This window comes from Uloborus diversus, unplaced genomic scaffold (genome assembly GCF_026930045.1).
Source record: "Uloborus diversus isolate 005 unplaced genomic scaffold, Udiv.v.3.1 scaffold_1326, whole genome shotgun sequence".
NCBI classification, from domain to species: Eukaryota; Metazoa; Arthropoda; class Arachnida; order Araneae; family Uloboridae; genus Uloborus; species Uloborus diversus.
In genome coordinates, this window is record NW_026558017.1 from 2,520 (window position 1) to 30,477 (window position 27,958).

Genomic DNA, 27,958 nt, shown 5'->3' on the forward strand with positions numbered 1-27,958 from the left:
AAAAACATATCAAGAAATAAGATGTGATAAGTTAATGTATTTTTAAAGCAGAAAAAGTATGAAAATACCAATGAAAAAATAGTTGAGCAAAATTTTTTAAGAACTGTTGAAACAATTAATAATTATAATATTGACGTAACAAAATTTTAAATAAAGTAATGAAAATAAATCCTTGACTTAGTGCTACTCACAGCATTTTACGACATTTGCTTAAGTTTACTACATCTGCCGGATTCCCTGATTTCTGGATTCTATCGCAACCACCCTTATCAACATTTTAGATCAATTTAATTTTTCAACATCTTTATGAACCAAAGATACAACCCGATAAAAATTAATGCTAACATTTAAGAATGCTAATGGTTTGAATCAATTTAAGTGCAACAGAGCAACAGATTTGACATTTTCGAATGAACTTGAGAAACTGATGAGTTTACAAGTCTTCTACAGACAAAAGAAAACTCAGCAAGGTCCAAAGTAATGGTAAGAATAAAATAATTGATGTCAAACTGGTGAAATTACAGAGTAAATTAAAAAGAGCGAGTTTTAAAGAATAGGATGCAATCGGATTTCAAAATTCGTAAATGATCGGGATAGGAGAATTAGAAACAGTTAAAATGTGCAAAATGCATTGAATGTTTCATTCATGAGAGTTGAAAGACATCTGTTTTTAACATTAAATGGTTTGTTTTTTCAGAGGAAGAATTTTGTGAAAGGTCTATTCTGGAATGAAAAATACAGTGTAAATACGTAAAACAAGGGTCTTTTCCTAAAAGACCACTTAAATTCTCCTAAAGGAACCACAGTGAAATTTTCAAAAAAAAAAAAAAAAAAATTAGGAACACCAACAAAACATTAGTACAATTTTAGGAGATGAAATTTTTTTAAAAGAAATTTAGGAATTTTAGGGGGACTGAGACCCTTGCACAATATAAACAGTTACCTCAACCAATATAAAGATGATTTTTCTTACCTGTGTTTTTGAGAATCCATTGGAAGGGGTAAATGCTTATAGGCTGAATCCAGGATACGTAAACTCTGAGCATGCTCAGGAGAAAAATAATTTTGAGGTATTTCACCAAATATTTGAGATATATTAATTTCAGAACATATTGTAGGTGATAAGTTAGATGAAGATGGCAAGGAAGTATCATTGTACACATCATTAACATTGTTTCCTAAAACATTGTGCGTTATTTGAGTGCCTAAAATAAAACATATAAAAGAAAAATTGCATTAAAAAATATAAGCATGTTCTGATGATGACATTACTTTAAAATATAAGACTCAAACTAAGAAATCAAAATTAGAAGGAATTCTCAATTGTTTTACATGTTTTTTTTTAAAAAAAAAAGGACTCAAGAAATTTTGAAAAATAAGATAATAATAGAACATTAACTTTTGTACCTGATGAAGCAGGGTTGGGTTTTTTGCCGGTAAAAAGGTATTTTTGCCGGGACAGTGGAAGAAACCATGGCAAAAATGGAAAAAACGGCAAAAACCTAATTGCAAATTAAGTAGCATTATATTGTTAATCAAGAAATAGTGACAATATAATATAAATAATGCACTTTAATATTTTAGTTATGTCTCTCCATGTTACTTCTAATTCATAAGGTGAAAAATAAATAAAAAAGAAATGTTGGGATTGCAAAACTTAAGATTTTAAATGCTTGCTAAAACAATTTTTTCAGAATGAGCCAATTCCTTCAATGCTAAAACAAAGAAAGAATGTTTACTTAAGCTTAGTAAATTAATAAAAAGATTGAATTCTAACTATATATATATACTAGCCGCCTGCGGCGATCAGCTGGTCCGCCTTTTTACGCAATTCGCTTTTTTGCGAAAGGGTTGCCGCCAGCGGCAGCTGCTTAGACAATTTAGCGACGGTATTAATCAATGTTTTTTCTCTATATAACAATATTATCATTCACCTTTTTACGCAAATGTTGACTTCTTCGACGGCTGCTTTAAAAAAAATTGTGGATGGTATTAATCAATCTTTTTCTCTATACATCAATATTAACATTCGCCTTTTTACGCCAAGGTTGCCGCCATCGGCGGCTGCTTAAAAAAAATTTGTGTTGAATAAAGTATTTTCTAGATCTATCTCCCGTTATGTCCTTTGGAATATTTTTCAGGGAAGGGGAGGGGAGGTACAAAAGGCATACTCTTCATGCAAATTTTGTGGGAAAATAACAAAAAGCATTTCCACTTTTATGTGAAAGCATTGTTTTTTCAAAGTCATGGTGTGTGTGGGGGGGGGGGGCTATTGATCCCCCGTTGAAGTTCCTCTATTTCTTACTGTCCATCTACTGTATCCACCTCTATATTTGTCCACCTTTCTTTCTCTCTATCTATCTATCTATACGATCCAAGCATATCTACCTCTGATAGTAATTAACAATCCTTTATATGTAAAAAAAAAAACGTTTTTTGCCCACTTAATATCATCTCTCTATCTACCAAACATAACCACCAATCCCTACAAAAATCATGCAAAAAAAACCGCGGGCTTTATTTATTTGCTTAAAATTACACGTAAAAAAAGGCTCTATGTTCCCTGTAGTGTCCAAAAAGCAGCGCTTGCAAAAGTTTAAAAAAAATCACCGATTTTATTGAATTAAAATGCGCAAAAATATTTGACCAAAAATAAATATAGCAAACAGTCCAGAAAAAAAAAAAGTTGGAAAAATAAAGATCTAAGAAATCTCTGAACATTTAAAAAAAAAAAAATGAAGAGAAAGCAAACGATTTCAGTTAGGTCACGTGATTAGGAAGTGCGGAACTCAGCCAGCAATGCTTACAGGTCCCATCCTGTTCTGCATTTAAAAAATTGTAAAAAAAAACTTTTGCATATTTTTAAAAACTTTTTTCTTCTGAAGGGGGCGGAATGTTTTTACTATTACCAACTAAAATTTTGGAATTAAGGGCTCAATACTTTTTGCAGGATGGGTTTCGAAAAAAACTAAACCCAGAAAAAAATGTGAAATAAAGGTCTTTTTAAAAATTTATAAAAAATACAAAAATTGCTCTATCTTCAAAATTTTTTCCTTCATCCTATTTAAAATTAAATTTTCTACACTATAGTACAAAAAATATTTGTGTGGTGCGATTGGTTGGGGTCTGTGAGGTAAAAAGTACTAAAAAGTGCAAAAAAAACGCATGAAACATTAAATAACTTTTTTTCGAATTAAAATATCAAAAATCGAAGCCCGAGGTGCACATCTTCAGCAAAAACTGCACCAGTATACCAAATTTCATCTTTCTAGGCCTTACCGTTTTCCTAGGATGCGTGCCACACACACACACACACAAACAACTTATTTTATTATATGTATAGATATGCATAGATAGATTGCATTTATTTCTTTTTTCATTCTCTCCCCCCCCCCCCCAAGCTAGACGTTTTGTTGTACCTATATTACGTTACATTTCATAGTTGTGCTCATTTAAGTCACTAAAAACAGCGAGATTTTTTTTTTTTTCCCTTTGTCACTTACTTTATTTTGTTACTTTTGGCACACTACGGGGAATTTTGGAGATAACTTTTTTTTTTGCTCTACTTAAATAAAAAAGCGGTTTTTTGAGTGATCTTTATTTTTATTAGGAAATGAGCTGGGAGGTTAAAATAAATAGAGATGGATGAGAAATTTTAGAGATAGATCGTAAAGGTAGATATCTGCTGAAGGCGTCAATCTTGGCGTAAAAATGTGAATTTCACAAAAAATGTAGAGATGGATTGATTAATACTGCTGCCAAATTTATTTAAACAGCCACCAAAGGCTATAAAAATAATTAAATTAAAATTTTATCAAAATCTTTCCATGCTTTTACTTTTATATAAAAGGAAAAAAAACTGTAATTAAGTTATTAACACAAAATCAATTTTTGCCACTTTGGCAAAAACTGGCAAAAACCTATTTTTGCCGGGCGGTAAAAACCGTGGTTTTTTCCATGGTTTTTTCCGCCCCTGGCAAAAACTTGCCAACCCTGTGATGAAGTTCATATTGTTACAAAATTATATTGAGTAAAATGCAAACATTGAAGCACATTTTTACAGCTAGGATAACTAGCAGTACTTAAAGCAAACTTTTGCTCCGAAATTTTCAAGACTAAATTTAATGGTCAACATTCAAAATTTCAAGTCTGAAATAGATGAATGCTATAGTTTGCAGTCGATTTTAAGAACTATGGAGTACCACTGTTTTATAAATTTGCTGCATAATATGCTTTCGTTTATTTAGCAAAATCATTTGAAGTGAAAGTAAATGTTTGACGCTGACTTCCATACAGTCCCCAAATTTTGGGCAATCATCCTTTCATTCTGGCTAAATCGTTAAGGGTCTAAAATATTTAGTGCTCAAAATACACTACTGTTTGTGAAAATTGCAACACCACGAAGGATTTACCAGAGTGAGCTGAAAATTGCAGGAAATGTAAAGTAGGGCATGATATGCAAATGATTAGAATTGCCTACTGGTAGCGCATGCATATGATGAGCAGCGCCCTCTGGACGGCGGATCGAACCGAATATAAATAGACGACTGTATGATTATTGGTGGTTATATGCTAGAGTAAACGTTAACTGAATCTCTACTATGCCTCTTCTTACGAAAATTGAGCAAATTTTGGAGTTTTAGCGAGGCAGAATCATCGGCCTTTGTGAAGCTGGATTGTCGTATCGTGCAGTAGCTGCTCGTGTGAAGCGTAACAGCAGCATACAAACAATATGGAACACTCTTCCGCAGGCAGATATTCAAACTTTGTTTCACTCCATGCCGAGTTATGTAGCAGCCCTTATTGCGGCGCGTAATGGCCACACAAAATACTAATTTCTATCTCTTTTTATTGTTTGTTTGGTTTGAAAATGTAATCATTTATTTGCACCATTACCACTCAACTGTGTCTTAAATTTCATTCAACTATGATGCTTCATTCATGGTGTTGCAATTTTCGCAAAAAGGAATGTATATTAATACTAACAGTACCCGCACAGCAATGCCCGTGCTAAAAATATAGCAGAAGTGCATTGAATAAAAAAAAAACTGACGCCCCCTCCCCCCTCTAATATGAAATTATCATTTTTCTTTGTATAAAATGATTACACACTTTTTCAAAAAAAAAAAAAAAAAACCTATTACAGTTTCTTTGGAATTTAAAACTTTTTGTCAAATCATTAAATTAGATTTACAGTTGCTTTAAAACTATTTAGCATATGAAGTGGTTTTTACTGCAATTTAAAATATTTTGCCAAATAAACAAAAAAAGACATCAAATAATATCTTTCAAATGTAAAAACAGTGCCGCAACTGTATTGTTTATCGCCAAACTCGCCCAGCAACCACGCTATTATAATCCATCCATCTAATGAAAAAAAAATCCAGTCAGGGCAGCGCCAAGCCTGATCCGCGCCGTCATGCAAATGTCTTTTGAGCGCCTTTATGATCTGGCGTTCGGGGAAATATAGTTAACACCTGGAAAGAGGTTTTGTAAACAAATATATAAGGAAAAAAATTAAAAAGTCTGGCATTTAATTTATTTGAAAAATAATGTGTGAATATTTAATTTTGGAATATGGTGTATGTTTTTACTTCATATCTCGAAACTATTATTTAGAGTTCAGCAGCTCCTCTGATATGCTTATGATGCATTTTGGATAAAGAAAAATATTTTGAAATATCAAAATTAAGGCGACTGTGAGTATGTACCTAAACTCTAAGTGATAAATAATTAATAAAACAGTTATGCTTGTCAAAACATGACAAACCACTGCTTAAGTGGTTCAACTAGAAAACAGTTTTAGGGGGGTACATTGAAAAAAAAAGTTCTCTTTTAAAAATTTTGAAATTTGTAGTTTTAAAAACGCAATTTTAGACGGTCTTTGGTGCTGTTATGGGGGAGAACGGTACAAGGGGCTCCGTGGAAATTTGTAGAAGTTGAAGCCTTAAAACGCGATTATAGGCCATATTTATTGACGTTAGAATAAGGTATGGAACTCTCGGATTCTACCCGATTTTTTTTTTTTTGTAAAACATAGAAATCAATTCCCCTCTCCCCACCAATTTTTTGAAATTGAACTTCCAAAAACGTAATTGTAGACAAATTTGAAGATTTTTACAAGAAGGAGATTTTGGAGCTCCCCCTGGAAAATTTTTCAAAATTAAAGCCCTAAAAACTTAAGCAAAATTCTATGATATTAGTAGAAGTTCAGAGGCTGTTTCACTTAAATTTTATGCAAGTCATGTTTTAAAAACCTAAATTTTAATGGTATTAAAGGTAGGTAGTTCGGAGACCCTTGCCTGAATGTTTTCTGATATTGAAGTCTTAAAAATGCGATTGTTAGACAATATTTGGTAACATTAGGGCCGGCAATCTTTCGAAATTAAAGCTCCAAAAGTACAATTTTAGGTGATTTTCAAATGCAGTTTTAAGCAATGTTGTTTGGTATTCCAGGACTTGCGAGGACTTGCGGAAATTTTGCGAAATTGAAGATCTGGAAATGAAATTTGAGATGCTCCATAATGCTTTTCACAGCGGGAAAGGGAGAGAATCGGATGAGTAGCATTTTGAAGACAATCTTACTTTCAAACGAACTAGAAAAAAGAAAAATAATAAGGAAAAAAGAAAAGAAAGAGAACGGAGGGCGGAGTTGCTGAACAATTAGCTGTAACTACTGAAAATTTTTAATTCAAAGATTTCTTTTCGAAAAAAAACTTAAGTTTTTCCCCAACATCATTATTTTTTTCTTATCAAAATCACTGTTTTCCTAAGATGCATTTCTTTTTCTCTGCAATAATAAAGAATATTTTTGAAAAACATTCAACTCGGCATTCTGGAGGTGCATAAATTATAATACGACATATTCACAGCAAGAATCAAAATGGGGAATAGTGCAAACTTCTTGCGCTTCGTATGCTCAATCTTGTGAAATTGTCATACCCAAATAACCAAGGCTCCACATATGAAGAAAAATGCTCATGTATGCATAAATTAGCATCATGTGTTTTTAGTGTAAAAGATTGCACTTTTGAATAGCATGTTTGGACACAACAAGACAATATTTTTCCTTTTAGAAAGGCAGGGAGGAGGATTGCTTGTTTTAATGAGCAGTATAATTTCACCATCACTATTAGATATAATGAAAAGTTCAATTTTAATTTTTTGGCTGGAGATTTTTTTCCACTCATTTGGAGCATTTTTGATTGGTAGAGCTCGGCACCTTTTTACTTTCTTCTATATCTAATATATAGAAGAAAGTATTGGATTCGTGCAAATTTCCGAATTTCGAAGGATTCGAATGTTTTGAGGTGTGCTGAGTCCATTTCGACTATTTTTGGAAAATGTCTGTCTGTCTGTGTGTGTGTCCGTGTGTGTGTGTCACCAGTTTTTTGTGGCCACTCTACAGCAAAAACTACCGCATGAAATCGAATGAAATTTGGTACACATATGTGCCCCTATGTAAACTTGTGCCCATTGGTTTTTGGCGCAAATTCCTCCAAGGGGGGTGGATCAATGGGACTTTTTTTGAGTTACGCGTGCTTGCTATTCCTCAGGAAGTAGCTGGCGGAATCAAACAAAATTTGGTACATATGTTGCCATTAACAGGAACAGGTTGCTGATTCAATTTTGGTGTCAATAACTCAAACAGGGTTGAGCTATAGAACGTTTTTTGTCGTCAATTGTGACTGCTGTATCTCAAGAAATAATGAACGGAATGAAAGAAAAATTTATCAGCAAATAGCCTCTAGTGGGTATAAGAGCTGATTTTATTTTGGTGTCAACAGCTAAAAAGGGAGTAGCGCAATCGCTCGTTCTTTTTTCTATTGTGAGTGCCCTATCTCAAGAAGTAATGCTACGTTTTGGTTGAAATTTGGAATATATGTGAATCCATATGTAAACAGGCTTTGGTTCAATTTTGACGCCAATCGCTTCCAGAGGTGTTGATTTTTTTTTTTTTTTTGCGAATAAAAATAGTTTTATTAATGCAACAATAAGAAAGATAAATCGTAACAGATTGTGGTCTGCGTATTTCTCGTGATTTTAATTGTATGGAAATGATCGGAAATATTATCTCAATGATTTAAAAATTTTAGCTGTTGCCATCTTATGTTCGTTAACAAATAAAACATTTGTAATTAATTCAAGCAAGGCTTTTAAAATAACTTTCAATTTTCGCTCTTTGCTTTGCTTTTGCAATAATTCAGACATTGAGATGGTCGTCAATTTTTTACATGTGTAATTTTGTTTTTGTTGGGAATATTGCTTCCTTGTCAAGCATTGGGGTGGGATCAGAAAAAAAAAGAAAAATATAGAAGAAAGTTTCGTGATGGCCACAACATACTAGTTTGACTCTGGCGCCGTCGTGCGCTGCACGACCTTGCACATAGGGACGGCGCGGCCCTGCATCCAGTGGAACATTCAAAAATCATCTTTTTTTTATTATTTTTTCAGCAGGATATAAAAGAATAATAGTTGAAAACAGAAGAGCATTTTTTTTTAAGTTTATTTAGTAGTTTTACATGAAAGATTCTCTTACATTTTTCTAATTCAAACTATTCTCAAAAAAGGCACACAATTTTCAGCGAGACATGTGTTTTTACATTGGCATGTTTCCAAAACATATGTTGATGATGGAAATTGTGGTGGATGAAGATCCAGAGGAGGGGTATGGAGGGAATAAAAACATAAGCAAAAAAAATAAGAAAAATCAAAATATTTATAAGAAATATAGGATTTCTCTGAGGAGGATAACTTTACAAAACCAATATTGAAATCCGGAGTTCTGGCAAAAAACGGAAAAATTTCATCTTTAGATATCAATATACATTGTATCAACTTTCTAAAAACAATCTTACTTTATGTGTCACCGATGTGACGGCGACTCTACAGATTAAAAAACACTTTTAAGTAGTCAATATTGGCATAAAAATTACCTTTGCTTTGTATAGCTGAAAACTGCAGATTATGAATGTGATTATTGATACCAGAATTTAAAACAGCTCTCTCAGCAAGGTTTTTTAAAGTGGATTGTGCATCATCCAAGATCTAAAAAAAAGATAAAAATATTTATACTATATTTAATGAGTCGCTGATAACTTATGTGTTTGCTTATGTAGTAAAACCCCTCCTAACGGACACCCCTCAATGCGGACAATTTTTAATTCCCCAGTTCCAATGCAAATAGCATTATTAAACCCCTGTCTTGCGGACACCTCTCTATTGCAGACAAAAAAATCTGTCCCGTTAGTATCCGCATTAGAGGGATTTTACTGAATATATAACTTTTTCAAAAGTTTCGTGTATAGGCAAACATACTCTTTAAAATTTTAACTAATTTTTAACTTTTTCAAAATAAGCATTAAAAGCATTAAAAAAAAATTATCTGCCAAATTCAGGATGCCTTCAAATTATAAAGTTAATGGGCAAAGTAAGTGGTTGCCACCAGCCACAGGGCAATCAAATGAAGACAAGTAAAAGGGAGTAATAAAAATCATCTGTCAATCTCCATCTCCAAAGGCAGGCTAATTATTTTTAGGAACTATTTTTTAAAAATATAATACATTAACTACTGTATTTAGGATTATTAACTTCAATAAATTTTACAATTATCATTTAGCACTTAGAGTTTAAAAAACGTTAGTAATGAAATTATTACTACCCCCTAGAGTTAAAGAATCTCCCCAGTTTTGCCCTTTATATAAAGTTGCTAATATAAAGAATTGGTTGTATGAATTTCATACATTTTAACTTTTATTGCACTTAGAGCTATAGAAGAAGAATTCTGCATCATTAATGCAGTATTGAAATATATTTACAAATAATAATAATAACAAAGAATTATATAAAAATACATTCATGAATATAAACACACCAATAATTATCATTTTTTTATGCTAAATGAGAACTGATATTTTCATAAAATGCTTTTTGAATAATCGAAAACAAAACACAAAAAAAGCAGATATTTACCACAGAATTTGACGAAGCATTTAATGTTGTTGATGAACCAAATGATGACCTTGATGAATCATTTTGGCAGTTTAAAGAGGAATTTGCACTTTTCCGAACACTAGAAACAGAATGCAGCTGACTATCACTGTTACTAAACACTGGTTGATCACCATTTTCACATGACAATTCTGAAGAAGACTCCCCATCTTGAAATCTATATCGATAGTTGGAATCAGTCCAAGAATTACTTACAGGTGCAGATGATTTAGATGAATGGCTGGTATTGTTATGCGTTACATCGGATGTTGAATTGGAACAATGAAAAGTTTTTGTATTTACATCATTAGCAAATTCTTCATCAACAGAGTTTGAAGATGACCAAGCGTTTTCATGATTATTGGACACTACAAAAATTAAAAGGGAAAAATTCAATCTTTTAAGTATCAGTAAAAAGTTTATACATATAAATAAATTAAGCCTTTAAATTTCAGTTCAACTCTAAATAAAAAGTATTCCTTGACATTACACTTAAACTGTGTTATTTACTAAAATGACTTGACTTTGCAGCAAAAAAAAATAAATAAAATAAATAATTCAAAAGTCTGTTCCTTCATTTCTTTCTCCACCCCCCACTCTCCATTTTTACAATCATATATCGTTTTCAAAAATATTTAATTAGTTGTATTACATAATTTATTTCAATTAACTATTATTATATGAAGCTTCAATCATACAGCATGTTCTCTTCTGAGCATTTCTTGTTCTATTCTGAGCTCCATTAAAAAGTGACATGAAGGTTGAAGAAAGAAGCGAAAACTAATATTATCATACCAAACTCTCAAACTTTTAATGGCAGTTTACATTTTACTGTTGCCATTTGGGAATAAATAAAAAGCTCAAATCCTGTGCTAACTATGTTCGCGTTTCATTAGAATAGATGGTTCAGTTTTAGTTACAATTTTTATTGATTGTTGCTTTTGTTCTAAAATTATAACAATAAAACTTTGCCATATAATTTTGTGCAACATTCTTTTTATTTGTATTGAGCTCAAATTTTCTCATGCTCTTAGATGTAAAATTTTTCTGTAAAGAATATACATGGTCTGTGAAGGATTCTGTAATTCTTTTAAGGATATTAATGGTTGCATTTTGTCAAGCAAGATACTGATTTATCTACTGATTGATTACACTTAAGTTTAAATATGAATTTGAATTCTCTCAATTTTTAGCATAATTAGTTCGACTACACATCAAAAAGCTGTTCGCAGTTTAAGGATATACTCACTATTGAAAAGTGCTTTGTTTTTGTTTGTACATAGTATACAAAATCATGAATGAAACAAATTTTTCTTTTTAAAAATTCTTCTCAGAAAATGTCCTTTTCATTAAATTGAAGTGCCTGTCCCTTTTTACTATATTTTTGTTAAATTGATTTCGATGGTGTCTGGTCTGTTCAGATGGAATCTTGAAACTCAATTTTCACCCACTTCCTGTGATCAGATTCCTCTGAAATTTTGTTTGTAACCTCAGACCTGATGACAATGCAGGGTTCTGTAATCAAATTAATTAATCATTGATTATTAGTTTATTGTTCCAATTCTAATTTTCATTTTTGCCTAAATCCTCTAATATGAACCCAAAAAATGTACACACAAACTAAAATTTAATATCCATAAGAACCACCGATTTTTCTGCATCAGATTTTTTTTTCTAACAATGAAAGATAATTAGAATACAAATTATAATTGTTTTTAACTAATTTCATGCAAAAATGTAGGTGATCTTTCAATTAAAAATTCACTGCTGTTCAGGTTTATTGTTGAAGAAAGTTTTTATTAAAATTTGCCTAAAATGTTTAAATCAATATACATAATCATAGCAATTTGTATATGTAAGGGATATTTCAAAATTGTGGCCAACTTCCAATGTAAATAAAATGTTAGGTTGAACTGCAACTTTTTAATAGATATGTGTTTTTATTTCTGCTTAGCTCATTTCTGGTATATTTTTGTAATAGTCTATGCGTTTCCGGTTCATTCTCAGAGAAATTAATGTATGATATATTTTTTATATTTCCACATAAAAAATAATCTGCTTGCATTGAACTTAGGTTATTAATTTAAATAATTCTCTATGTATTTTAGAGTTACAATGTTATTTATGGTGCTGTTTATTTTATCGACTGAATAAATTTATCCAAACTCAGTCATCGTCAATTTAATCATCTCAGTCACTGTCTGAACAAAGTACGTAAAATTGAATGGAACATTTCAAACTCAAAATACTAAAAAGCAGAAAGTAAATAATAAAATAAAAAAGTTATAAATCACGTTTTCAAAATGAACTAAAAAGTATAAAATAATTTATCTAAGCTTCATGTAGATTTAAAGTAATATGCAATTTCAGAATTTCTTACAGATTGTCTGGAAAATTTGACTATGAGTTTTTAATAGCTATCAAAATACTTGTGAATTTTGAAAGGAAAAACATGAGGCGAATGTCGCCTCATATTCTAGTCGAATACAGTCGAACCTGTTTATCTCAAACCTGCTTATCTTGAAAATCTGTCTATCTCAAATATTTTTAATTTCCCTACATTTGCAGCCAAAATTCAATGTATTTTCCCATGTTCATCTTGAAAAAAATTCTGAAAACCTCTATATCTCAAATTTCAGCAATGCTGACATTTTCGGATTAAAAGCCCAGTAATCTTCAATACAATTAACAACTTTTCTTAATCACAGAAACAGTAGCATTGTCCTAAAGGGCAGAGTGGGCAGTGGAAAAAAGGGAGAAACACATCCAGAGTCTGTTTTTCTAGGAAGTGAAGACCAACAAAAAGACAGTCGTTTTAAGCACTATCTTGGAAGCAGAGCAGAGGGCAGAGATTGGGACAATGAGGTGATGGGTGGGCTTAATAGATTTGACATGTGGCGTGAGTTTTTCAAGTTCGTGGTTAAAGGTCATTCGAATTAAAAGCCTATGATAGGCGTGAAAAAGAAAGTTCAAGATTCTTTCAAAAGATGAAAAAAATGAAAATTCTAGAATTTTTGGATGGCAATCCATTAACAAAAAAAAAAAAAGAAAAAAAGAAAAAAAGAAAATGCTGCCAAATTTAGTATTTTAGCTAGCATGCTTTCAACGATACTTAAAAACAGAATGTCCGTGGAGCAAAAGTTTCAGTCAAATAAAACCGAATAATATTCGAAAATGTGCTTTTCTGGATGTGGACGAGTGCATTTTAAAATGGTTCCCCCAATGCAAGGACCAAGGTGTTCCAGTATGGATTAGTGCTACAAAGAAAAGAAGTTTTTTCCAATGATGGATTTTCAGCCATTTGCCAACCTCAAGAGGATAGTTGCATCAAAAAAAATCAGGCAATAAAAAACAATAAAAGACTATTTTGTTTGAAAAAGGTATGCTTAAAATTTCACGGCTGTCAAAATGATTCTTTAAACTTGCAATAAAGTACTTGGTATAAAATAGTTGAATAAATACCTAACAAAACTAATACGAAAGAATCTTAATCTTTTTCGCATGCAAAGCAGTATAAAAATGCAGTATAAAATTCAAATTTTCATCATCAGATTCCGAATTTCAATTAGTTTCTTAAAACCTCTGTATCTTGAAACCTCTTTATCTCGAAATTTTTCTCCTACCAGTGAAATTCGAGATAAACAGGTTTGACTGTATATAACTACAAGAGTTATAAACAGTACAAGAGTTATAAAGAGAGTGTATATAACTACAAAGATTATCAATGAAAAAACTTAAACCTCAATTTATACTATTTCAAGAGCTATAAAACTGTTATACATGAAATACACCGCCAGCTCAGTCATTTCCAGTCAAGGACTGCAGTTTCGTGCTTATTAGCACTCATCAGCAGGCATAGGAAAGTGACTGAGCTGGAGATGAAAACCTCTTAAGGAAGCCAAGAGTGCCAAACAAACTGGTAGCTGATATAGAATTAGCACAGACTAGACAAGTAACCGAAGCAATGGTTCGGTTCAACTCGAAGATTGAGGCAAGGCATGGTATATTCAGTAAATTATCACCCATTAGCCAGGGTTAAAGCAGAAAAACATAAAATACACCGCCAGAAAGCAATCCAGCAAAATGTTTCCCAAAAATCTGTAAGAAATTGCAAAATTGTATAGGGCTTTAAATCTACTTAAAGCTTTGAGAAATTATTTTATACTTTTTAGTTCATTTTAAAAACATGGTACTCTAAAACTTGTTTATTTTATTAATTTTTTGTTCTGGGGTAACACTACCACTTTAATTATGTGATATCAAACAACAAATGGAAAATCAAGTTATTTAATATATTTCATTTAGACCTTTGAAATAATGCAACAGATCCTTCACTTTTTGTATAACAAAAATCTCACTTTTGTAATGGTTATTGGGCATTCCAGCGGCAGCAGTTGCATATGGTGTTGAAGATGCTTGAGAATTTATCACAGGTTGACTGTTATGGAAATTTGAGTGAGGAAAAAGTGGACTACTATTATCTGATGACACACTGTAACATTAAAAAAAAAAAAAACATATTTTATTTTTCCAAAAGAAAAAAATAAAACATTCACATATGTCATGCATTTCTATCATCAATTTTAATACTTCATCATATCAAAGCGGGCAAAATAATAGATGTAAAGTGTCCAGATGTTTAGCATTCAGAAATTCTTTGATAATTTTATGAAGTGTTTTTAATATCACATGAACAAGTTATGAGAACATTTGAACTTCAGTTTCCAACGATTTTATTTCAAAAATTCTTAATTATGTCTTGAATATTATGTTGAAATATATAAAAATTCTTTAAAAATGATTCAAAATCATTTTGAAACTATATTGCTTAAAAAATACCGAAAACTTTAAAATAAACAGTAAAAGGGAAGGGGGGGCGGATATATTGATCAAAACTTACGGCTAACAAAAGAAAAAAAATACTTCTGAGTTTTTAAGTCACTTCACTACCATATTTTCGGGAATAAGCAACGTGGCACATACAAGAAAAAAAAATTGCTGGTGCGACGCATGTAATGGGTGCGGCGGATAGCCCCCCCCCCCCCAGTAAAAAAATCCAAGTTTTAAAAAAGACTTTGAAAATGCTGCCAATAGATGGCACTACATCATCCTGCTGCCGGCATTTGGCACAACATAATGATTAACGTTGAAAAAGTACGTCAGTCATGTCAAAAAAATGTCAGTGTTTCAATATACAGGGTGTCCACCCTTAAAGTGGACCAATAGCTAATTCATAAACCTTTAGAGATAAGCATATAGTTCCATTTTGAAAAAAATCTTTAAATTGCGCAAGCACTCGAAATTCATGAATGTTTTGTCAAAAAATCAAATATTGAAAAAGTTACAAAATTTAACTTTTTATACAGTCCCCCAGTCCTAGCTATGATGTTTAGTAAAACATTCCGGACGCACTATACCATTTACAACTAAAAAAAATCACTCTGCTACAACCAAAATTGATCAAGTTATAAAGTTTTGAAAAATCACTATTTTCGAAAATTTTATGATGTCGTCGGGGAGATAGCTCTTAAGGGCACGTATGCGAATTGACAAAGTGTGTTAATAGGTTTAAATTTATTTTGGGCTCTTGTCATCAGGAGGCAATATTAATGGTTGAAAAGACTCTGCAAGTACTATTTATAAGCTCAGAGGAATATTTATGATTAAAAGCTTTTTTTAATCTTACTTATTTCAAGAATATCTAATTTCCATATATGAGTTTGAAAAACATATTTTGTATCTCAATTTATGCAAAAGGTTGTCACTGTATTTAAATTTACAGAGTACTGATAAAGGAAAAAAATAGTACATTTAAAAGAAAAGGAAAACTGTAAAGATTTGAATTATTTAGAACTTTTGTCATGGTATTTCAGAGGACAGACGATAATTTTGTAATGCTGAAAAAATGTTTTTCTTTCTATGCATTTCATTTAATGTTTGTAAAGAAAGTTTCTGGCCAAGAAAGAAAAAATGTTGTGCAAATGATATAATGATTTTCCCTTGAAAAAATGAATAAAATCAAACCACAGATGATTTGTAACAATGACGACGAAAATTTTACTCCCTAAATAAATATTAAAAACAACCATTGTCATAGCAATCAGCAAAAATAGAGCAACATCAACTTTGGTTAATTGAGGACAATAAGCAACTCGTGATTGCGCAAAAAATCTCCTGACATTAAACAAAGATATTTTTTTAAACAAAAAAAAAAAGAGAATATAATTGTTTAAAAAATAATATTTGATTTGAATTTTTAAAAAAATCTCCATTTACTTAATGATATTCGGGAGATGGAAATTAGAGGGTTCTTAAAACAAACCCACAAACCATTTCAATACCCCCCCCCCCCTGCCTTTTAAACAGACTTTTAGCTTATAAATAGCACTTGCTAAGTCTTTTTAACCATTAATATTGCCTCCGATAACAAGGCTCAAAATGAATTTAAACCTGTTAACACACTTTGTCAATTCGCCTTAAGAGCTCACTTGCTAATGTCATAATATCTTCAAAAATAGTGATTTTTTTAAAACTTCATAACTCGGTCAATTTTGGTCGTGGAAGAGTGACTTTTTTTTTAGTTATAAATGTTAGGGTGCCTGTAAGGTTTTACTAAATAGCATAGCTAGGACTGGAGGATTATAAAAAGTTAAATTTTGTAACTTTTTCAAAATAATTTTTGAAAAAAAATTTCATGAATTTTGAGTTGTTGCGCAGATTTTTTCAAAATGAAACTATGCCCTTATCTTTAACGGTTTCAGAATTAGCTATTGGCCCACTTTTAGGGTGGACACCCTGTATTTTTCTAAAATAAAACAATGTTTTTGGATGTTTGCACTTTTCTATTTTGCTTCTGATTTCTATATAAATAACAAAGTTACTATATAAAAGCTTTTAACAATGATTTATTGAATTCAAATGTCGAATAAATCAAGTCGGCCAAAAAATATACTTTGACGTGGTTCTATATGTTCCAAGAACGTTATCTGTTATTGTTTGATATTCGAACAACGACTTATGTCGTTTCTATGTCGATCGATATTTTTCTGCTGCTTGGGGGCAGAGAGTTTGACATTGGCGAGGCATTGAGGAGAAGGGTCTGCGTCCCTCGCTCTAGATAACCAACGAATGTCTCCTCCCAAAGTAAGAAAATTATATTTACAGTAAAGTATAATAAGATTCATTAATAAAAAAATATTTCTTTCATTTGCATTTCATTCCAGCTTTCTTTACTCCTAATTGTGCTTTTAAGTTGTTTAATGTTGGGTTCGGTGCTTCTGGCGGTTGCAGCGCATACATTAAAAAAAATTTCCTTGAGAATATTATTTCGATGCGGCGATAACTTCTGAAAATACGGTAATTTCTTAAAGTAGCTGCCAAATTAACTGTAAACAATTGTTTGTATCTACATTTAGTCTGAAAAAGATGTCATAGTCACTTTTTAAATTACCAATGCACTGTGCATTAACATTTCACACCAAATTATTGCAATGGTTGATCTCAAATTTCGATGTAAAATTTTCAAGTCATTTTTTCACAAGGAATTTCAGTTTTCCTTTAGTTGTCCTTTAAACAAAAAGTTCATCACATATAAAATTTGATTTTATCTAAGAAACAGATGTGTGATTCATTGTAAAAGTGGTATATCTCCATATCTTTAAAATGCATATTTGTTTGCCAAATTGCATTACATTTAGTTATTTCTTTCAGTACAAAGATGAAGCATCTTCCTTTTCTAAAGATAAATATCTAATGACAGATATTTGCTGAGCACTTGTATTTTTTTTTTTCCGAAGAAAAATTTACAAAAGGGCTTAAAATAATCAGGCAAAGTAAAATCATTACTTTATCAGATACCTTTCACAATGAATGACATATAGTTGGAATGATTGATCTAAGTTTTAGTAAGCAAGGCAGTACTTACCTGATTGTATTAGTAGGAGAGGCAGGTTTCTGAATAGTAGAACTGGAATCTGGATTTGAATTTGCAACAGAGTTCTAGAATTTCAAAAAATTTTACATTACATCAAAAATTAAAATATATCTTAAAAAGTTTTTAAAATCATTTATTTCTAAATGAAATGTTTCTGCATTTTTAGAAAAAATACCAAATTTGTAAGATTTGTCCTAAGGTTTTTGGAGCAATTTATAAAACATCACATCACACCCGAGGGTCCCCTGTTCCTATCACAGTAGTGACTTGCCCAGATTTGGGACCATCGAGAAGTTGCAACCTTTCTTATTTAATTTCAAAGTATCAGACAAGAGATTTTAGAAAACAGTAACAGAATACGGAATACAAGTAACATAATACAGAATACAAATAACAGAATACAGAATTTTGAATATTTTAAAATTTTAACATAAATAACAAGTAGTCAATACACTATGAAATGAATACTAGGAAAAAGGGCCTACGTGGTACTTTGGAATAGAAATCCCTCTGAAGACAACAATTAGAAAATTTCATTCATTCTCCGCGTGCTGTGTGGGTCAGTGATTGCCTGTCTAATTCTTTACTGTATTGAGATATTTGGGGGACATCCTAAATGCAGGCGATCTGTCAGTGTACAATGGAATAAATAATGATATGCATCACCCACCCCACCACACACGCAGAGTGGTGATTCTATGAGACCAAAACGATGGAGATATTGAGGGAGTGGTCCATGACCTGTTAAAAAGACGGTATTGTAGCGACGTGAGACACGCAAAGAGAGCTTGATTGTGGGGAATACGTAGTAGACCCCTCTGCCCGTCTCCGTGTGATCCCACCTGTACTGCCAGTCCGCCTTCAATTGGGTAAAAATCAAGTATTTAAGATAAGATTTAGGGGAAGGGCAACATCAGATCAGGTTGTAAATCTATGGAATCGGCAGTCCTTCTAGCTAGGCGGTCTGCCTCTTCGTTCCCTATGTTGCCTGAGTGGCCTTTAACCCAGTGTATAGTAAGAAATAGTGGGTGAATCAAAATTTGTTTTTGAATGATTTGCACTAGGTTATTGCGGTGATTTTTTTTTTATTGCTAAGATTGATGATAAGCTATCAGAATATATTTGAAATTGATTAGTAGGTTCGGAATGAGCGTATGATATTGAATTAAGGAGCGAGTAGAGTTCTGCTTGGAAAACTGAGTTGCTCTCCCCGAGTCTAGTCATTGAGCTACTTATTATTGTGTTGCCAGAGTATACCACGTAGGCCGAACCGACACCAATGGAAGTTTTTGACCCATCAATAAAAAGTCTCCTGTATATTATATTGCTAGGATGAATTTCTTTCGGATGAAGGAATTCAAAATTGCTTAGCTGTTGATCGGAATTCATAAAACAGTAAACTCTTGATTACCCACAGAATTCAGTGGCACATATGCCATGGATAATAAAAATTGCGGATAAACCACAAAAAAACTAAAATGAGGAAGAAATGAAGTAAAAATTGTCCTTTCTCAAAGACTTTTCTGTATTGATATACAGTACTTTCTACAAACAGTAAAAAAAATTTTGTTTTTTTGCATAACAGAAAAGGTAAATAAGCAAACAAATAAATAAAACAAAAACAACCGAGTTTAAATTTAATTTTTCGAAACAAATCGTTCATAGGTATTTGATTTTTGTTCTGAAAATATGTCAGAATTCATACACTTGTGGTAAAACAAAAATTCCCCGACTTTTCCAGGTTTTCCAGGTTGTTTTTTTTAGAAAAATTCAGGTTACTCGCTTCATTCAAAATTAATTTTAAAAAGCAATATTTTTAAAATACAGTAAAACCCCTCTAATGCGGACAGTAACGGGACAATTTTTTTTTGTCCACAATAGAGGGTGTCTGCAGGACAGGGGTTTAATAATGTTATTCGCATTGGAATCGGGGAATTAAAAAATGTCCCTATAAGATGGGTGTCTGCACTTGAGGGGTGTTCATTAGGAGGGGTTTTACTGTAATTAAAATTGTTTAAAGTAGCAATGCGGAAGAACTAAAACTTTCCCCTAAGATTAAAAAAAAATCTTAGATTTGAAAATATTGAAAAAAAAAAAAAACTTGTTTGTAAACCAAAAAGATTGTTTTTGGTTTACTACTTGTTGAAAACAAAGTATTTTCAATTTATTTTAGCAGTTCTTCGATGTCACGTCCCATGCGTAATATTAGCGTTCCGCATCCGATTTTGGATTTTGGTTTATAATTCTTCTTTTTATTTTCTTATTAGTATATAACACAAAAAATATTGAGCAAAATACAAAGTTATTTTTCAGTATAAATATGATTAACTTATTCCATTGATCGGTATACCATATAATGCAAAATAAAAAATCAACATCCGCCGATCATAGGCCAATGCCAAAAATCATCTTTTTTTTTTCGCATATTAAAAGATACTTACATTAAAATTTAAATTTTTCTTCTCTAGAAAATTAATTTTTAAAATTTCATAATTTGCTGCACATTTTATGTTAATTTCAATAGCTTACATTGAGATAAACATCCAAATCAGTTTTTGGAAGTTTATGTGTACTTCCATCGTACAAACGACCAAATATGGCAACTAAGTGAAAAATTTAAGGTAAGAAATGGATTTTTTGAATTTGTAGCATAAAAGTAGTTATAAAAAATTAATAACCCTTAAAAAACTACAATTAAGACAAAATAGTCAGTTTCTAGCACATAAGCGTCTAAATCAATTAGAATGAAAAATGTTCTTAAGATAAAATTTTGCATTTTCCAGAAGGTAACTATGAATTATCCAGAAAAAAAGTCCCATTTAGTGTTGTTTTCAATATTTTGCATTGCAATAAACATCCAATGCCGTTATTGGGAACTTAGGCACTTAAAAAGTCTTGTGTACTTCCATCTTGAGAATGACTAAATACGGTGGTTACGTCCAAAAAATAAGAAATATTTTTTTGAATTTGTAGCATGAAAACAATTCTTTCTTTTGCTAGCATCATTTTATTTATTTTATTTTATTTTTTTGTTTTTGTGGGGGGGGGGGAATCGATAAAAATGAAGATTAGATCTCATAGGACAAAATTCCGTGGGAAAAAAATTTGAAAAAAAAATTGGGGGGGGGGGGGGGCAAATTCCCTACCTTTTCCCTGACAATTCCAGGTTTTCCCAGAGCCTACGCAATTAAAGAAAACACTCAATTATGATTTGAGTTAGGAAACTTTGGCATTTAAGGATCATGTCAACTTCCATCTTGTGAATGACCAAAGATTGAGACTAAGTTTCACACATAGCTGAAAAGACTTTCCGATCAAAAAAAAAACCCGATGACACTCCCATCTTCAGGCTTGTGCTTCAGAAGCAGTAAATTGTCATCTTCCCTGTGGAGTGTGTGCATAATTCCTGTTCACCCAAGGAATTTTTTTATTGGGAACTATGGAGAGTTAAAAATGGTGGGTGCGGAAGTTTTTTTGGGTTGCAACTTTTTTTATTGCTAGCGTCATTTTAATTTTTTTTTTTTTTGGGGGGGGGGGGGACATCGATAAAAATGAAGATTAGATCTCATAGGACAAAATTCCCAGGTTTCCTCCATATTGATTATCCCCTAACACCCTATATATATTTCACCTCTCATTAAAAAAATTTTGGGCCCCCTTCCGGCTCAGGCCAACAGATGTCATGTATAAGTATCTGTTTGAAGATACTTATACATGTCTACATACAAGTCTGTTTTAAAAAAAAAGTCAAAAAAAAAAAATCCATTTTACAGGTTTACATTGATTTCCCCACACATATTGAAAAATGTAAAATTCCATTTATGCAAAGTTCCTAGCTAAGTTGCAGAGATAAATACAAAAATTGCAAAGTTGCTTCTTCAAAATGTATTACAAGCTTTAATCGAAAAAAAATATTAATATATTTTTTATTTCATATATGTGCCATAAAGCAGATTTCAGTCAACTTCCATCATTATGCTTAATTTGCAGGATTAGTTAAGATTTACTAAGGATTGAATCTTTTATTGTAGATGCAATCCATTATATTGCTCACTCCTGTTGCAGAGGTGTTACATTTTTGCCCATTTATTTGCACTTTCCTGGAATTCTAACTTTGACTCGTAAGGTAATCAACAGTCTAACTTAATTGTTTGCACCTAAAAATTACGATTTGTTCTGCAGGTGAACACAAATAATATTTTTTGAATCAAATTAAAAAAAAAAGTTTATACTTCACGTATATGACGTGTTTGGCTAAAAAAATTTCTTGAAATAGAATTTGCTACACATTTGTTTGTTCTAAAGAGTTTGCATTTAATATTTTTTAAACTTCAATGCTGGATGCAACATGTATGCCAGTAAATAAGCTGTAATTTAAGCCATGTTACACCAATTTTTGTATTTTTGATTTGGTTCTTTGTTTTAGCGATAGTCGATATCTTTTCCAAGTCTTTCCAAAATAAGAACGGAGTCGAATATAGAGCAGCACTTTTTTTTAAAACTTTGTCAGTACAACAGCAATCGATTTTTTGACTGTTCAATCATGTACTGTTGTACATTTTGCTTTACTTCAATATTTGCGACATTGTGTATATAAAAATCAGCATTATGTAAGATCAGAAAGAAAAAATATGAAAATTGTTCTTTTGAAAAGGTTATGTTTAAAAATATAACTTTTACCTTTATTCGATAATTATTCATATTATGTTGGTTTTATAAAGTTTTTTTCTTGATCTTCATTATCTTTTATCTTAACCCGCATCACAACCACTTCTTGAAGTATTTCGTATCATAAAGGGTCTACATATACATGCATACTATTATGTTAATCAAGTCAAACATTTCAATCAATATTTCCCCGCAGAAAGCTATTTTAATTATTTAATTTAGTTACAAGATTTTGTTCTTATCTCTTTAATTAATCAAGAAATTAGATATAATGTGAATATTGAATAACTGTTAATTACATGGAACCTTAATTACCTTCCGAAAATTAATTGTTTTTCTCGCAAATAGTATTTAAACCAAAAAAAAAACCCGGTTTAAACCAAAAAAAAAAACATGGTTTAAACCAAAAAAACCCGGTTTTTTTGGTTTTTTTGAAAAAAACTGGTTTTTTTACCAACCCTGCTTTTAATATACTTAGAAGCAGTTTTACATTTGGAAAAACTATTTGGGGAAGCTCACTAAAAAGTGGATGGTGTAAAACTAATTTACATTATGTTTACAATATAAAACCAAATATTTGGGGACTCATGTCTTCTCGAATCCCCCCCCCCCCCCGGACTACAGCACTGCAAAGAAGCAAATCAAGAACAACATTTCAGATTATAAAAGAGAAAAGTAAGAACTATTGTTACAATTAGTTTTAATAAATTTTTTACTTCGATCAAAGTATGGTTTCCTAAACATGGACTGTGACTTGGTGAGTTAGAGCAGGTGGATGTAGGAGTATTTGATAGAGCAGCTGAGCTTTCTTCATCTAGCAACGCATTCTTTAAATCAAGTTGAGTTTGCTGATCTAAAAAGGAAAAACATGTCATATATAGGTATATGAGTCTTATATATGGGGTCTCCAGAAAACTTAATTTTTGAACAAAAATATTTTTCAATTTTGAAAGCTTTTGTTTTCTTTTTTTTTCATTCTTACATGAAAGTGTTACCTACTAGAAGTAACCTTAAACAATGGCCCAGCTAAGTTCCATTTATTTCACTCATAAATAAAAAAAATTAAAAAATGCCTTGTTCACGGAAATAAAGAAAAAAAGAATTTTTTCTTGAATGCTTAAAAATTGAGGCCAATTTAATATTAAAGTAGTAATTTTGTTAATTGTGCAAACAATGAGCTATTTTAATGATTAGTGGGAATTTAATATTAAGCTCTCTTAATTAAAGTACGGCTTAATTAGTAGATATCGTTTTAGTTCAAATGTATGTTAAAAATAGTATTTAGTGAATTTAAGAACATACTGGCAATTTATAATTATGGTAGAATGCCTATGATTGATGTATTTAACCTTCATAATTTTTTTTCTCCTCACAAAAATTGACATTGATATAATCTGTCATGGAGGTGAGGAATTTTCCATTAATATAGGCCTAATGGATAATGGAGGCCTAATGGATTCAGGGAAATATTTTTTTTTCTTCGTTGCTACAATCTGCACATGTCAAGCCTATAAAAACATGTTCACTTCTTTTTTTTAACATTAATTTACGTCCCTGAAATTTGAGTTCACGGAGGTGAGAAGTCAGAATAACCACTGTGAGGACTCTCCTCTTCTCTATTTGGCGGCGCTAGTGTCGCGCCTTCTCTATGTACTTTAACTTCTATGTTGTGCTTCCGGAACACAGAGAAGCGCCATGTTTAATACTGTAAATACGTGTATATTCGAATAAAGTAAATTAAGTGTTTCTATCATATTTGTGCTATCCAGTAACATTGCCTCTTCAATTATATGACGGTCACCACAGTTAGTTGGCGACGAGGATGGGATCCGAACCCACACGGGCACCACACTGTTTTTACAGCAAAATCTATCTCCTTGTTTTTCGACAAAAAATCTCACAACTTCAACTATGGCTGAAAATAAACAAGGGGTTCCCTTATATCATGGAAAATAAAATTTGATGTCACTACTGCCACATATTAATGAAGAATGGTGTTTGGGTAATGGAAATGAGCATTTTTTGTGTGACATTACTACTTATCCTAAAAAACAAACTAAAATACAATATTAAAAAATTAAATAAACTTAAACTATTAGTATTTGAGACACTTGTGAAAGGAATAATAAATACATAAATATATACTTTTAATTAAACAAGTTATTAAACAACATAAACAGTCACACCAGGTGTGTGTTTATGTTGTTTAATGTTTTGTTTAATTAAAAGTATATATTTATGTACGGAGGTGAGAATTCACATGTTGTGTACCAAAAATATTGTAAAATAAAAACATTATCAAAAACTTGTTGGCAGGTTTAAATAGATAAATAGATATATTTTTGATGAAATTAAAAAGCATTGTTAAATGAATCTTTCCTTAAAGTTTTTTTCTGTAAAAGGAGTGTGGTAGAAAAGTTACACCTTTTTAAGAATGACCCACATGTAATATATATATATATATATATATATATATATATATATATATATACACACACACACACTTGGGAAAAAATTGACAGTGGTCCACTGGTCTGGAATCGCAAAAACATCCATCCGACCAGCAGAAGATTTTGCTGGTCCATGGGACCAGTGATGTTTTATTCCCATTTTCTTATCTAAAATTTTAAGAATCATCATCTTTTTTTAACTGTTGAGAGAAAGTTTACCCTTTTATTTACAGTGTTTATGTTTTGTTATCTTTGAAAGAACGGAAACAATTATATATTTCTACAGTTTTGTAACTATAACATATTGTTTCAAAATTGAAATTCATGTCCTTTATCATAAATCATAGCATCGCAATAGGAATCAATTTTAACAGTTATATCCAAACTAAAAATTTTGTGTTAAAAATAAGTTTTTTTTTAGTATTAAGGAATTGAGATTGATGTTTTTACTAAGTTCAGGAAAATTTGAAAAATTAATCCATTAATAGGTCATTAACATATTTGCAACAAGAGGTGCTCAAAAAGGATTTTCAATGAAAAGGGTTTTTGTGTCTTATGTCTCACATTTATTTGTTGAACGTTGTACTGTTGGAACAAAAAGAAAAGAAACCACCAGATTAACAAAGTAATAAAACAGCAATAACGAGAACAAAAGATTGAATTAAAAATATTAAATTTTTTTCTTGGATACAAACTTTCCAGACAATTCTATTTCAAATTTGGTAGAAATATAGCTCGAAGTTACAAAATAGATGACATAAGTGCAATTTATGTACAAAAGTAATAATAAAAGTAACAATACTTTTATCACTCTTCAATTTCAATGAAAAGCAAATCTAGAAAAACAGTAAACTTGAAAGAGCTAGTTGAGAAGATTTTTTTACTTACATGCTGCTTGCTGTTTTGCTAAATAATCATCCAGGTCTTCTAAGTTCAAATCATCATAAATGAATTCATTTTCTTGAAAATCAGGATCTTGTGAACAGTCTCTGTAATATTCCACATCATCTTTTATCTTTTTGATCTGATCTACTTCTACAGTTCCATTGTCTAGCATCCTCAAAAGTGTTTCAAGTTGATTGATATGAAATTTATGTTTCCCATTCCGAACTTTTAATTCATCCAGTCGATCCAACTTCTAAAAAAAAGGCATAAATATATTTTATAAAATAAAAATAACAAAAATATTTCAAAATGGATATGAATCGTAGTACTGAAGCATTAACATTAAGTTAGATACATTCTAAAAACTGCTAGTACAGCTCCTAAGCAAGATGAGAACAGAAGCATTGGAATGTATTAAAAATACTATTATTAATTTTAACAAATTTGGTTTCAAATTATTACAAAATTAAACAATTACTCAATAAGATTGAATTTTACATTCTGATAAAACAAGAGAACATTAAGATACCATACAATAATAGTGCACATAGATAGTATTTGGCTTAAACCAGTGGCTCTCAACCTTTTCACAACTGACGACTACTTGATAGTATTTTGAATTTTAAGAGGACCGACCAAATACGATAGAAATAATATTTTCACAATAATTATATTAGGCAAAATGAGATAAATCCAAAAATTTCCTCCAATAAATTTAACTACAACTATGAAAATGATATAGGAGTTATTCCACGAAAATGCCAACCTATAGGCCAAAATTTCAAACTCAATCAATATTAATGTATTATACATAATTTTAGAGATAACATTCTTAATTTTTGAATCTCGTAAAAGGTTTATCAAGATGGATGCCGTGCGTAGAATAATTACTGCTTGAAGATCTTTAACAATAAAATGTAAATTTTAACTTTTAAGCATTCAAGAAACGCGACCGGCAATTTTTTAAGCATACATTTGATGCAAATGTTCTTTTTTTCAGTCATTGCTTACATTTTGAGATTTCAGTTTATTTAATTTTTTTTCTTTCTCGTTTAGCCTAATTTGAATTCTGCATTAAATGGCCTGTTATGTTTGTCACAAAACATATTTTCCCTTCCACACTTTTTATAGGACTATAAAAAGAAAAATTTTGCTTTATTCTGCTCCCAAGAGTTACCTAGAATGCATTTAAAACATAATTTTTATTAAATTATTTAAACAATTAGTTATCAGCGTGACAAACAATAACAAATTGATTGTTAAGAACATAATCGCTTGAAACAAACGCTGTAGCTTTCGAAAATTTAGTTCAATAAGAAATAAATAAGATGTATGCTTTGAAACAATTTAGTTTTTTAAATGTCACTATGAAATATTTTGCGATTTTTGCTACAATTAACTCGATTTTTTAACATATTTGTGGAATTTTCTTGGGTTGTATTTTATGGGAAAAACAGCAGCTCAAAAAAAAAAAATAAATAAATAAAAATAAATAAATAAAAATTAAAGCAGAGCAAGAATGGCAGGTTGACAATGAGAAAATGACAGGACAAAAGCAGCAAAGTGTATGTAAGTATTACGGCAAAAAAAAAAAAAAAAAAATCAAGACTGAGTAATCAAAAATGAGAAGTCAGGAGATGAGAATCAATTGCAGAGAAGCTAGTGAGCTAACTTTGTATAGAGTTGTAATCCAATGCAACTTCGCCTTTCTCAACATGCTAAGTTTACAGAAAGATTTAAAAAGCATGCTCTTCCAAATAGTCCCAGGAAAAAATAAGCTTTTATATGTTATCTTGCTAAATAATAATAAAATTGGAATTAATGTGGCCAAAATGAAAGTCAAAAAGTTCCTGGAAGAAGCCTTCTTGAAAAAACAATCCTTGCAATGGATTTTGTTTTCGTAAAAAAGATAACATTTCTTGATAATTTTCTGGAAAAAGAAGTTCCGCTGTTGTGTGATTAAAAAAAAAAAAGTACGTTGTAAAAGCCCAAGATAGAAGTAAAACTTTTATATTTTCCTTTTTTTACATTC

At 31.1% G+C, this 27,958-nt stretch overlaps 1 protein-coding gene across 1 annotated transcript in view; it reads right to left on the minus strand.

Annotated features, from left to right (window-relative positions):
* Window positions 1-973: 973 nt before the first annotated feature.
* The window catches only part of LOC129232722 (CCR4-NOT transcription complex subunit 3-like), a gene marked incomplete at its 3' end in the record, with an annotated part of 45,624 nt that continues 18,639 nt past the window's right edge, over window positions 974-27,958 (minus strand). Inside the window, exons 7-13 of the mRNA XM_054866836.1 lie at window positions 25,930-26,179; window positions 23,308-23,444; window positions 17,915-17,988; window positions 14,349-14,482; window positions 9,973-10,358; window positions 8,937-9,048; window positions 974-1,205 (exon numbers count right to left, since the gene is read on the minus strand). Coding sequence (XP_054722811.1) covers window positions 974-1,205; window positions 8,937-9,048; window positions 9,973-10,358; window positions 14,349-14,482; window positions 17,915-17,988; window positions 23,308-23,444; window positions 25,930-26,179 — 1,325 coding nt within the window. The remainder of the gene's footprint in view (window positions 1,206-8,936; window positions 9,049-9,972; window positions 10,359-14,348; window positions 14,483-17,914; window positions 17,989-23,307; window positions 23,445-25,929; window positions 26,180-27,958) is intronic.